At 37.5% G+C, this 13,094-nt stretch overlaps 1 protein-coding gene across 1 annotated transcript in view; it reads right to left on the reverse strand.

Moving 5' to 3' along the window:
* DNAH12 (dynein axonemal heavy chain 12) overlaps positions 1-13,094 on the reverse strand; it is a 233,005-nt gene that overhangs the window by 210,183 nt on the left and 9,728 nt on the right. The window contains exon 5 of the mRNA XM_025885603.2: positions 2,923-3,112. Within this exon, the coding sequence (XP_025741388.2) occupies positions 2,923-3,112 (190 nt within the window). The remainder of the gene's footprint in view (positions 1-2,922; positions 3,113-13,094) is intronic.

Consider the following 13,094-nt stretch of genomic DNA (forward strand, 5'->3'; position numbering starts at 1 on the left):
ATCATAAAAGCCATCTATGAAAAACCCACAATGAATATCATACTCAATGGGGAAAAACTGAGAGCTTTTCCCCTAAGGTCAGGAATGCGGCAGGGATGTCCACTATCACCACTGCTATTCAGCATTGTACTAGAAGTCTTAGCCTCGGCAATCAGACAACAAAAAGAAATAAAAGGCATCTGAATCAGTAAGAAGTGAAGCTCTAACTTTTTGCAGATGATATGATACTTTATGTGGAAAACCCAAAAGACTCCACCCCAAAACTGCTAGAACTCATACAGGAATTCAGTGAAGTGGCAGGATATAAAATCAATGCACAGAAATCAGTTGCATTTCTATACACCACCAACAAAACAGAAGAAAGAGAAATTAAGGAGTCGATCCCATTTACAGTTGCACCCAAAACCATAAGATACCTAGGAATAAATTTAACCAAAGAAGCAAAGGATCTGTACTCAGAAAACTATAGAATACTCATGAAAGAAATTGAAGAAGACACAAAGAAATGGAAAAACGTCCCATACTGTTAGATTGGAAGAACAAATATTGTAAAAATGTCTTTGCTACCTAGAGCAATCTACACATTTACTCCAATCCCTATCAAAATACCATCCACTTTTTTCAAAGAAATGGAACAAATAATCCTAAAATTTGTATGGAACCAGAAGAGACCCCGAATAGCCAGAGGAATGTTGAAAATGAAAAGCAAAGCTGGCGGCATCACAATTCCAGACTTCAAGCTCTATTACAAAGCTGTAATCATCAAGACAGTATGGTACTGGCACAAAAACAGACACACAGATCAATGGAACAGAATAGAGAGCCTGGAAATGGACCCTCAACTCTATGGTCAACTCATCTTTGACAAAGCAGGAAAGAATGTCCAATGGAAAAAAGACAGTCTCTTCTGTTGAAGAAATGGTGTTGGGAAAATTGGACAGCCACATGCAGAAGAATGAAACTGGACCATTTCTTACACCACACACAAAAATAGACTCAAAATGATTGAAAGAATTAAATGTGAGGCAGGAATCCATCAAAATCCTTGAGGAGAACACAGGCAACAACCTCTTCGACCTCAGCCGCAGCAACTTCTTCCTAGAAACATCCCCAAAGGCAAGGGAAGCAAGGGCAAAAATGAACTATTGGGATTTCATCAAGATAAAAAGCTTTTGCACAGCAAAGGAAACAGTCAACAAGACCAAAAGACAGGGACGCCTGGGTGGCTCAGTCGGTTAAGCATCTGCCTTCAGCTCAGGTCACAATCCCGGGGTCCTGGGATCGAGTCCCACATCGGCCTCCTTGCTTAGCAGGGAGCCTGCTTCTCCCTCTGCTTGTGCTCTCTCTCTCTCTCTCTCTCTCTCTCTCTGACAAATGAATAAATAAAAAATCTTTAAAAAAAAAACAAAACAAAAGACAACCAACAGAATGAGAGAAGATATTTGCAAATGACATATCAGATAAAGGGCTAGTATCCAAAATCTACAAAGAACTTATCAAACTCAATACCCAAAGAACAAAGAATCCAATCAAGAAATGGGCAGAAGACATGAACAGACATTTCTGCAAATGGCCAACAGACACATGAAAAAATGCTCAACATCACTCGGCATCAGGGAAATCCAAATCAAAACCTCAATGAGATACCACCTCATGCCAGTCAGAATGGCTAAAATTAACAAGTCAGGAAATGACAGATTTGGCAAGGATGCAGAGAAAGCGGAACCCTCCTACACTGTTGGTGGGAATGCAAGCTGATGCAACCACTCTGGAAAACAGTATGAAGGTTCCTCAAAAAGTTGAAAAGGGAGCTACCCTACGACCCAGCAATTGTACTACTGGGTATTTACCCCAAAGATACAAATGTAGGGGCGCCTGGGTGGCTCAGATGGTTAAGCGTCTGCCTTCGGCTCAGGTCATGATCCCAGGATCCTGGGATCAAGTCCCGCATCGGGCTCCCTGCTCCTTGGGAGCCTGCTTCTCCCTCTGCCTCTCTCTCTCTCTGTCTCTCATGAATAAATAAATAAAATCTTAAAAAAAAAGATACAAATGTAGTGATCTGAAGGGGCACGTGCACCCCAATGTTTATAGCAGCAATGTCCACAATAGCCAAACTATGGAAAGAGCCTAGATGTCCAACAACAGATGAATGGATAAAGAAGATATGGTGTACACACACACACACACACACACACACACACACACACAGACACACACACATACACAATGGAATATTATGCAGCCATCAAAGAAATGAAATCTTGCCATTTGCAACGATGTGGATGGTATTATGCTAAGCGAAATAAGTCAGTCAGAGAAAGGCAAGTATCATATGATCTCACTGATATGAGGAATTTGAGAAAAAAGACAGAGGATCATAGGGGAATGGAGGGAAAAATGAAACAAGATGAAACCAGAGAGGGAGACAAACCATATGAGACTCTTAATCTCGGGAAACAAAGGGTTGCTCGAGTGGAGGTGGGTGGGAGGGATGGGGTGGCTGGGTGGTGGACACTGGGGAGGGTATGTGCTATGGTGAGTGCTGTGAATTGTGTAAGACTGATGAATCACAGACCTGTACCTCTGAAACAAATAATACATTATATGTTAATAAAAAATTAAATTAAATTAAATTGAAAAAAATAAAGTAGATTTCATTTTTTTAAAGTAATCTCTACACCCAAGGGGTGTAGGTAAAGGGCCTATGTGGGGCTCAAACCTACAACCCCAGGCTCAACAATCATATGCTCTACCGACTGAGCCAACGAGGTACCCCTCAAAATAAAAACTTTAAATTAAAATAATATCTAAGAAATACATATAGCTAAATACATAGATGTTCATTATTCATATTTCTACTTGTGATTGGAGGGGTGGAGAACAGAAGTCAAAGAAGCTTGGTATGTGTTAAATGCTACTTACCCAGATACCTCTTCATGCTTTTTTCAAAGTCACTTGACACCTCATTTATGAGACTTTTCATGAGTTCTTCTCTTTCTTTCCCTTCTTTTAAAGACTCAGGTATCAGCATTAACATGTGATCCAGCCATTCCTGCTGAATAGGGACTATAGGACTGCTTTCTACACATTGCTTCATATAAATATAGTTGAACTGAGAATATAATAAGAAAAAATAAAGTGTTCTAAATGGTGTAGTATTTCAGTGTAACTCCTGAGCTCTGTCTATTCAAGACAACATTTTTTTCAGAATAGAAGTATTCTGAAAAATAACATGTTTTCAAAATAAAAACATTTTACCCAAAAGTATGACCTACAAAGAAACCATTTTTTAAGTGCTCAGTTTATATTTATTGAATGAATAAGAATTGGAAATTGGGACCAAAGAGTGGGCTAGGGAAGCTGGGTGTGCCCATGTATTATCCACTCAAACATTGAAATATGTAACATTAATCCATTAAGCAGTCAGAAACTGGCAACTATGAACTCTAGCACAAAGGTACACAATTGATAAAACAACCAAGAATGACAGGAAATAACAGCAATAAATTATGGCTGAATATTATTAAGTATTTTAGAATATTTAATCAAGCTGATTAATTTAAAATATTACCATGGTGGTTTTTTCCCAACCAAATCTGCATTTTACACTTGAGAAAACTAATCTTGTAATAATCTCTTCACTCAAACCAGGGTTGGAGCCTACGGTTTTCTGTATTAAAATAACATAGAAATGCAGACCCATCAGTATCTTAAATAGACAATAAAAATAAATTAGGTTGTCTCTCATATTTAAGAATGTACTATGAATTTAACATGCAAGCTTGTTGGGACTCTGAATAGGAATACAGTATTGTAAAACAAAAAACAAATAATGTCTCAACTAGGGAAAAAATATGACTTTCTTGTGGGCAATATGTGTGTGGTTTAAAAGGAGAACAGAATAATGATCAAGAAAAAAGAAAGAGGAGAAAAGGCTATAGGGTGTGGATACGAACAGAAAGCTAGCAGCTACATGAAACCAGAAGAAACAGAGAGGGGCTCCAATACAGCATACCCAAGGGGTGGGGCAGAAACAGAACCGATTAGAATTTAATCTGGAGGGGGGCATCTGAGTAGAGTAAGAACCAATTGGTCACCTCCAGGATAGTGTGAGATAATCACAAAAACAAGTTGATTTAGGCATACCAGAACCTCAAGCAGGAAAGGACCCTGGATTTCTGGAGAGTAAAAAGGGGGACTGAAGGGAATGGAGGGCCTGGAGTGGTGGACCAAACAGAAGTTCATAGCCTCAAAGGATTCAAATAGGGAAACCTAAAGAGTAACAGGAACTGGGAAGAGGAGAAAGGGATTATTTAGAACCTTTATGTTGGGCAAAGGGCTCTAAGCAATATAGACCTCTACTTCTGAAGCACATCAACAATATACAGCAGGTGTCCCTGAATTTCATGTCACTGTTACATGGCTAACCTGCAATCACAACGGCTCTGTGTCCTGGATGAAAGCAGTCAGGGCTGGAGGAGGGAGCTCTGCCAGGGAAGTGAAGGCAGGGTGACAAGTCTAGAGGTTCTTCCCACTGGACCCGTATGTGGTAGCAGCCAAAATGAATTTCTAGTAGGTGAAATGTCATATACTTCATAAAAGGGGCTTTGTAGATGAAGCATGAATGAACTAGATACAGAAGGCAATCCCTCAACTTTTAATACCTGGAAGAATAAATCATGCTCTTCTGGAGCCCTCATGTATGAACTATAAATTCACTGGAGGTCAGGTGTCTGGGCAGGAAAACATTTTGCTCTGTCTTTTCAAAGAAACCACTTTATATTTTTCTTTATTTTTGATGAGTTCTTGCCAAATTAATGTTCTTTGTATACTTTTCATTTTCTCAAGGCAAAACAAAGATCCTTTGTTTAACTTATTTCTTCATTCAACAAATATTCATTGTTCCAGTAAACAAAGACAAAGCCCTTGGTCTCTTGGAGATTATATTCTGGTACAATAGCAGCATAATTTTATAAATTCTCCTGTAACAATAAGTAATCTGACAAAAATAGACAAATACAAGTAGAAAGACAATACTTAATCTTGGTAAAGATATTTTAACATGAAAATTTAAGTTTGTCTCAAAATTAATTTAATGTAATCCCAATAAAAATATCCACATACATTTTTATAGAACTAGACTTGTTGAGCCTAAAGTTCATGTGGAAAAATAAACATGTGAGAATAGCCAAGAAATTCCTGAGAAAGAGTATCTACAAGGGAGGACTAGCCCTAGGAAACATTAAAACATACTATAAGATCTCTCTAATTAAAACAGTGTGGTACAGGAGCTTGGATAGATGAACTAGCAGGAAAAAAAAAGAAAGTCCAGAAATAGGCCCAGTATGTAGAAAAATTTGGCATATGATAAATGTGGTATCTCAAAGATGAATATTTTAAAAAAATAGCTCTGGGACAACTGGTTAGCCATTTGGAAAAAGAGAAATTTAATCCATACCTTCCACCATACACAAGAGTAAATTCCAAATACATCAAGAATTTAAATTAAACAATAAAACTACACAAGGACAAAAAAATGGATAAATTCTGCTATAATTGAGGGTAGAGGAAAACTTTCTAGCTATGATTCAAGTTCCAGATACAAAACAAAACAAAACAAAACAAAAAACGGCTGACAAATTCTGACTACATAAAAATTAAAATGTTTACATGGCAAAAAAAATCACAATAAAAATGATCAAAAGACAACTGACAATCTGGGACAAAAGATTTGCAACATATATCTCAAAGTATAAAGAATGCTTAAAAATGTAAGGGATAGATGAAATTTGAAGACATTATGCTGAATGAAATAAGCCAATGACAAAAAACAAATATATAATTCCACTTATATGAGGTATCTAGAGTAATCCAATTCATAGAAACAGACAATAGAATGGTAGTTGCCAGGGACTTAGGGAAAAGAGAAATGGGGAGTTGTTTAGTGAGTATTCAGTTTCAGTTTTGCAAGATGAAAAGTTCTAGAGATTGGTTACACAACTATGTGAAGAAACACCACTGAATTGTACACTTAGAAATGGTTAAGATGCGGGCGCCTGGGTGGCTCAGTCCGTTGAGCATCCAACTCTTTGTTTCAGCTCAGGTCATGATCTCAGGGTCATGGGATCAAGCCCCGTGTCGGACTCCATGCTCAGCAGGGAGTCTGCTTTAGATTCTCTCTCCCTCTCCCTCTGCCCCTCCGCCCCCCCACTCGTGCACGCTCTCTCTCTCTCAAATAAATAAATAAAATATTTTTTAAAAATAAATTTAAAAAATGGTTAAAACGGTAAATTTTATGTTGTATTTTACTAGATTTTAATTTCAGGGAAAATAATAACAAAACCTGATAGAAAAATGGGGAGAAAATATGAACCAACATTTTACAATAAAAATATTATAAAAATGGTCCTTAACTCTGAAAAATATTTAATCCTATCATAATTTTAAAAAGCATACTTAAACTACCCTGAGATACCATTTGTCACCTATCAGACTGATAAAAAGTAAAAATTATGACCCCCACATTCTGTGGTGAGACTATGGGGAAGAAGTACTCTCACAAATTGCAGCTAGGAATGTGAATTGGCACAATCCTTTTGCAGAGAAATTTTGCAATATCTACCAAAACTGCATATTGACCCAGCAGTCCAACTTCTAGAAATTGAGAATATACCTCCAACAATACAAAAACACACATACAAGGTTATTCATGGCAGCAAAATATTGGAAACATTTGAGAGTGACCAAATAAATTATTATACATCCACACACTGATGTTCTGTGCAGCAGTGAAAAAGAATGAGGAAATCAAATCAACACATTGTACATCTTAAACTTACACAATGTCATATGTCAATTCTATCTCAAGAAAGCTAGAAAAGAAAAAAGAATGAAGAAGATCTCTATAAACTGATATAGAGTAACTTCTTGGTATGTTGTTAAACAAAATGCAAAAGAATATTTAAATTATGATGCATTTTGTATAAGATAAAAGGGGAAATATGAAAAAGAATCTCTTCCTTTATGAAAAATTAAACATAGGAAGGATAAACCAGAAATTAATGAGACTGGTTATTTAAAGGGAGTGGGTTTGGGGCACCTCGGTGGCTCAGTCACTTAAGCATCTGCCTTAGGCTCAGGTCATGATCCTAGGGTCCTGGGATTGAGTACTGTGTCAGGCTCCCTGCTCAGTGAGGAGTCTGCTTCCGCCCCACCCCACCATTCTTGGGCTCTCTCTCTCTCAAATAAATAAAATCCAGGAGCGCCTGGATGGCTTAGTCGTTGGGCGTCTGCCTTCGGCTCAGATCATGATCCCAAGGTCCTGGGATGGAGCCTCACATCGGGCTCTCTGCTCAGCGGGAAGCCTGCTTCTCCCTCTCCCACTCCCCCTGCTCATGTTCCCTCTTTCGCTGGTTCTCTCTCTGTCAGATAAATAAATAAATAAAATCTTTTAAAAAAAGAGAGTTAACTTGAAGAACTCCCACTGGCCAAATCTGGGACAACTGAATGTCACGATAAACAATAATAATAACAACACATTATAACTCAATGGCTACAGTAAGACTCCATAGCCCATACTGGTATGAGTGAATGATGAGAGAAAGGATGAAGTTCTTCCTTACTATAAAATTCCAACTAAAAAATATACAAGGAATGATTGAAATATTATTTGGTAACCACCATAACAATCATTGTTTCAGGTAAGAATGTTAACATTATAGGAACAGGTAAAGCATATAGAAGAATTTTTTATAAACTTTTTACCACTTTTCTATAAATCTGAAATTATTTCAAAATAACAAGATGGTTTGTATGTTTTTTTAAGATTTATTTGTTTGTTTATGCATTTATTTGACAGAGAGAGAGTGAGCATGCATGAGACAGCACAAGCAGGTGAAGTGGCAGAGGGAGAGGAAGATGCAGGCTCCCCGCTGAGCAGGGAGCCTGATGCAGGGCTTGATCTCAAGACCTCCATCCCAGCACCCTGGGATCATGACCTGAGCTGAAGGCAGATGCTTAATCAACTGAGCCAGACAGGTGCCCTAAAAGATGTTTAAATGAATGGTGTATTTGCACATTTTTTCCTTTGTTTCTTCAATTTTTTTCTTCAATTTTTTTTCAATTAGTTGCTCACTCCAAAATTCTGTCTGCTCCATTTTTGTGCTGCTTGATCTTAAAAGTCTTGTGATGGTTCCCAATCCCTCATTATATATCAGTGGACTGACCTCTTTCTAGTAATGAACCTGCTTTCCTCTGCTCACTTTCTCCCTCTCTACCTAGGTGATTTCACCTAGAGACACATGACTGTTAGTATCATCTATATGTGTTGATGGGTCCTAAATCCATATCTCTAGAACTGAGGTATTTCTGAAATCTCAGTATAGCCATAGGAGACCTTTTGATCTCCCAAGCCTCTAAGCCATTCCTTCTTTAGTCTTAGCTATCTCAATAAATGGCACCGATTAACCTTATAAAGTCAGGCCAACACCCTAAAAGTCATCTTTGGTTCCTCTTTCACTTACCTTTCATATCCAATCTATCAATAAGTCCTATCATGTCCTCATCCAAAATATATCCTGAATCGATCAACTTTTTCTAGCTCTTTTACTATCATTCTAAACTATAATCATTTCTCATTCAAGATTGTTGTCTTCTACAACTAGCTGATTCTTCCTGCTTTTTACTCTTGCCCTGGCCATAATCCATTTTTTAAAGTATCAAAGTTGTTTCTTTTTCCCTCACATCACTGTCAAAGTGGCTTTTTATCAATAAAATATAAATCAAATTATAATATTCCCATGAGTAGAATCCTTCAATGACTTCCCATTGCAATTTGGGTAAAATGAACTCCTTACCATGGCCTACATAATCTGGCCCCTGACTCTCTCTTCGAGTTCACTTTATGTACTCTCATGAGCTCATTCAGTATGCTCTAGTCAAGCTGGCCTTTCAGTTCCTGGCACATACCAAATTATCTTCTCCTTCAGGACTTTTTTTTTTTAATTTTTTATTTAAATTCAATTTAGCAAGTTAACATATACTGTATTATTAGTTTCAGGGGTAGAATTTAGTGATTCATCAGTTGCATACAAAACCCAGTGCTAATTATATCAAGTGCCCTCCTTAATGCCCATCACCCAATTTTCCCATCTTCCCCCTACCTTCCCTCCAGCAGCCCTCAGTTTGTTTCCTATAGTTAAAAGTCTCTTATGGGGGGTCTGGTTGCCTCAGTCGGTTAAGCATCTGCCTTTGGCTCAGGTCATGATCCCAGGGTTCTGCGATCAAGACCTGAGTCGGGCTACCTGCTCAGCGGGGAGACTGCTTCTCCCTCTCCCTCTGCCTGCTGCCCACCCCCCTGGCTTGTGCTCTCTCTCTCTGTCTGTCTGTCTGTCAAATAAATAAATAAAATATTTTTTAAAGTCTCTTATGGTTTGACTCCCTCTCTGTTTTCATCTTATTTTATTTTTTCTTCCCTTCCCCTATGTTCATCTGTTTTGTTTCACAGGATATAAAATCAACACACAGAAGTCAGTTGCATGTCTATGCACATAACAATGAGGCAGAAGAAAGAGAAATCAAGGAATCTATCCCATTTACAATCGCAACAAAAACCCTAAGATACCTAGGAATAAACCTAACCAAAGAAGTAAAGGATCTGTACTCCTTCAGGGACTTTAAACTTCACTATTTCTCCTACTGGGAAATTCTCATCCCCAGGTCTTCCTATGGCGGCTCTTTTCTACCATTCAGGTCTCCAAAATGTCACTGCCTCAGGGACACCTTCTCTGACCACCTGCTTTATATGGCTCCACTCCCTGACCAGTCACTCTCTGTCCTATTACATTGTATTTCTTTCATAGTACTTGTCACCATTATTTTGTTTGTTTTACTTGATTACTATGTCTTCCCCATTAGTATATAAGCTCCATAAGATCAAAAACTATGTCCATCTTGTTTATCAATCTTCAGCATCTAACACAGGATCAGGTACATAGTAAACATTTATTAATTTTTTCATTAATAAATGCTTTGATTATAGGTAGGCAAGGAAGATATTTTCTCAATTCCCCCAAATCTACAGCAGTTTTATAAAGTAGGTCAGGGTCAAACTCTAAAATATTACATAAAAAACTAGGCATGAATAAATTATATGATTTTATAGTGACAGGAAGCCTAAAATTCATTATTCTAATTATGTATCCTTAACTTACTGTGTTTTAACCCTTTCATCCCCTAAAATAAAAATATGTTACATGTCAATTATAGCCCAATAAAATATATATTATATATATGTGTGTGTGTGTGTCTATATATATATGTACATATTTGACCCTTAGAATTAAAGTATATATTCTTCCTTTAGCAAAAAGATATCATCTTTGGAAAACTTCCTACTTTATGCCCCCACTATATTTTTTCATACTTCCATCACAATATCTGTTATATTTTACTGAGCTGAAGTGTTTATATTTATTCATTCATTAAGCATTTATTGAGTATCCACTACTAGTGTTCAATACCAAAGATGTTAAAGATACAAAGATGATTAAGAAGCAATTCCTGGCCTCAAGCCTAGGAATATATCACTTAAATCCATGAAAAGATCAAGAGAATACCTAATGCAATGTGCTAAGTAAATTAACAAAAAATAAATAGGGTATAATTGGAGCAAAGAAAAAGTCATTTATCCAAACCCATAGGGAGAGGGTAAGGCTTCCTGGGGGTGATGACTGAGCTGAATTAGAGACAGCCAGATGAAAAGAAGAATGGATGATGAAGGGACATGCCAGACAAAAGCAGTGAAGTGAGAAATGTCATATTTCCTCAAGGATTAAGAAGCAAGTTCATGTGGGTAAAGCGTAAGCATGACAGTGTGTAGGGAGAGGAGAGGCTGGGGAATAGGCAGGGGTCATACTACAGAAAGCTTTCCATGCCACATTAAACTTTAATGGGTATGGGAAGCCACTGATGTCTACTGTAGTCAAGCAAAGCAAGAGGTGAAGTCCTGATCTAAGGCTAAGAGAAGAAGAGGACTAATAGGAGAAATAATCACAGTACTTGGGGATTAATTGTATGACAGGTGGGTAGTTGGTGAGGGGGAAGGAGAAGTTAAGACTCAGATGTTTTAAGCATGAGTGTCTCTATAGATAGTGATAACAGGAACTAGAATCAAAAATACGAAAGAAGAGAAGTCTGATGGAGGAAGCTGATGATGAGGGGTTTTTTTTGACATGTTGAACTTGAGGTATTTTTGCATAAAAATATCTGAGAGTCATCAATATACAGAAGGTAGCTGAAATCAGAAAAGGAGAGAATTATCCCAGGGGATTCAAGGAAAGAGAACAGTGGTCCACAGGCAGGGAAGACAAAGCCGTGAAGAAAACCAGAAGAATAAATACAAGGGAATAAAAAGGAAATGAATGGTCAGCTAGAATCACACTGTTCTTTACTTTAGCCATTCTAGTGGGTATGTAGTGATAACTCATCATAGTTTTAATTTGCATTCCCCTAAGGACTAATGATGTTGAACGTCTTTTAAAAATGTGCTTATTGGCCATCTATATATCCTCTCTGGTAAAATGTCTATTTATGCTTTTTACCCATTTTCTAATTGGATTGTTTGAGAGTTCTTTACATCTCTGAGACATAAGTCCTTTGTTGGATATGTGATTTGTATTTTCACCCATTGTGCAGCTTGTCTTCTCATCCTCTTAACACAGTCTTTCACTGAGCAACAGTTTTAAATTTTGGTGAAATATAACTTTTGGGGCTTTTTCTTTTATGGATTATGTTTTTGGTGTCATGTCTAAAAACTCTGCTTAGCTCTAGGTTTGCTTCTAAAAGGTTTATAGTTTTATAATTCTCCTGTGTTGTCTTTTAAAAGGTTTTAAAATAGTTTTATGTTTTACATTTAAATCTATGATTTAATTTCAATAATTTTTGCACAAGGTATGAAGTTAAGGCTGAGGTTTGGGCTTTTTTGTTGTTGTTTATTTGTTTCATTTTTTTAATGGATGTCCAATTGCTCCACTCTATTTGTTGAAAAGAGTATCCTTCCTCTATTGAATTAATTTTTGCACTTTGTCAAAAATCAGTTGGCTGTACTCGTGTAGGTCTACTTCTGGGTCATCCATTTATTCCACTGATCCATGTGTCCAACTATTTAAAAGCAAAAACATTTATTTTTTATTTTTTAGTAAAAACATTTTTAAAAAGTCAGCTGGAGGGGCGCCTGGGTGGCTCAGTCAGTTAAGTGTCTGCCTTCGGCTCAGGTCATGATCCAAGGGTCCTGGGAAGGAGCTCCCTGCTCAGCGGGGAGCCTGCTTCTCCCTCTCCCTCTGCCTGCCACTACCCTTGCTTGTGCTTCTGCTCGTGCTCTCTCTCTCCATCAAATAAATAAATAAAATATTTTAAAAATAAATAAATAAAAAATAAAAGTCAGCTGGAGGTCTAGTGAAAACAGTATTAAAAAAACATCCCTTGGATTTGGCAATTAGTGGTCACTGGTGACACTAATGATGAAGAGGTGGGGTTCCTTCATGCCAGATTACCAAAAGCAGTGGGTTCCAAAGTGAATGGCTGTTTCATGCCTGGCTACCTATTTTAGATTGTAAGACACTAGAAGGTAAGAACGGTGGATGAAGAGTGAGGATGCTAAGCACATACACACAAATATGCCTTGCAGTTCACCCAGCCTCATGTTAAATACTTATGAATGTTTTATATCAGTTCTTATTATCTAGTAAAGAGGCAAATACACAGCCAAAGTCTCCATAAAGGTTGGAAGGGAGGTGGAGGAAGAAGAGAGGAAAGAAGAAAAGAAAAAGAAAAAGAAAGAAAGAAAGAAAGAAAGAAAGAAAGAAAGAAAGAAAGAAAGAAAGAAAGAAAGAAAGAAAAGAAAAGAAAAGAAAAGAAAAAAAAAGAAGGAAGGAAGGAAGGGGAAGAAGGAAGGAAGGAAGGAAGGAAGGAAGGAAGGAAGGAAGGAAGGAAGGAAAGGAAGGGGAAGAAGGAAGGAAGGAAAGGAAGGGGAAGAAGGAAGGAAGGAAGGGAAGGAAGGGGAAGAAGGAAGGAAGGAAGGAAAGAAGGAAGGAAGG

The sequence above is a fragment of the Callorhinus ursinus genome, unplaced genomic scaffold, assembly GCF_003265705.2.
Source record: "Callorhinus ursinus isolate GAN/ISIS: 27379988/994484 unplaced genomic scaffold, GSC_fseal_2.0 scaffold15, whole genome shotgun sequence".
Classification (NCBI taxonomy): Eukaryota; Metazoa; Chordata; class Mammalia; order Carnivora; family Otariidae; genus Callorhinus; species Callorhinus ursinus.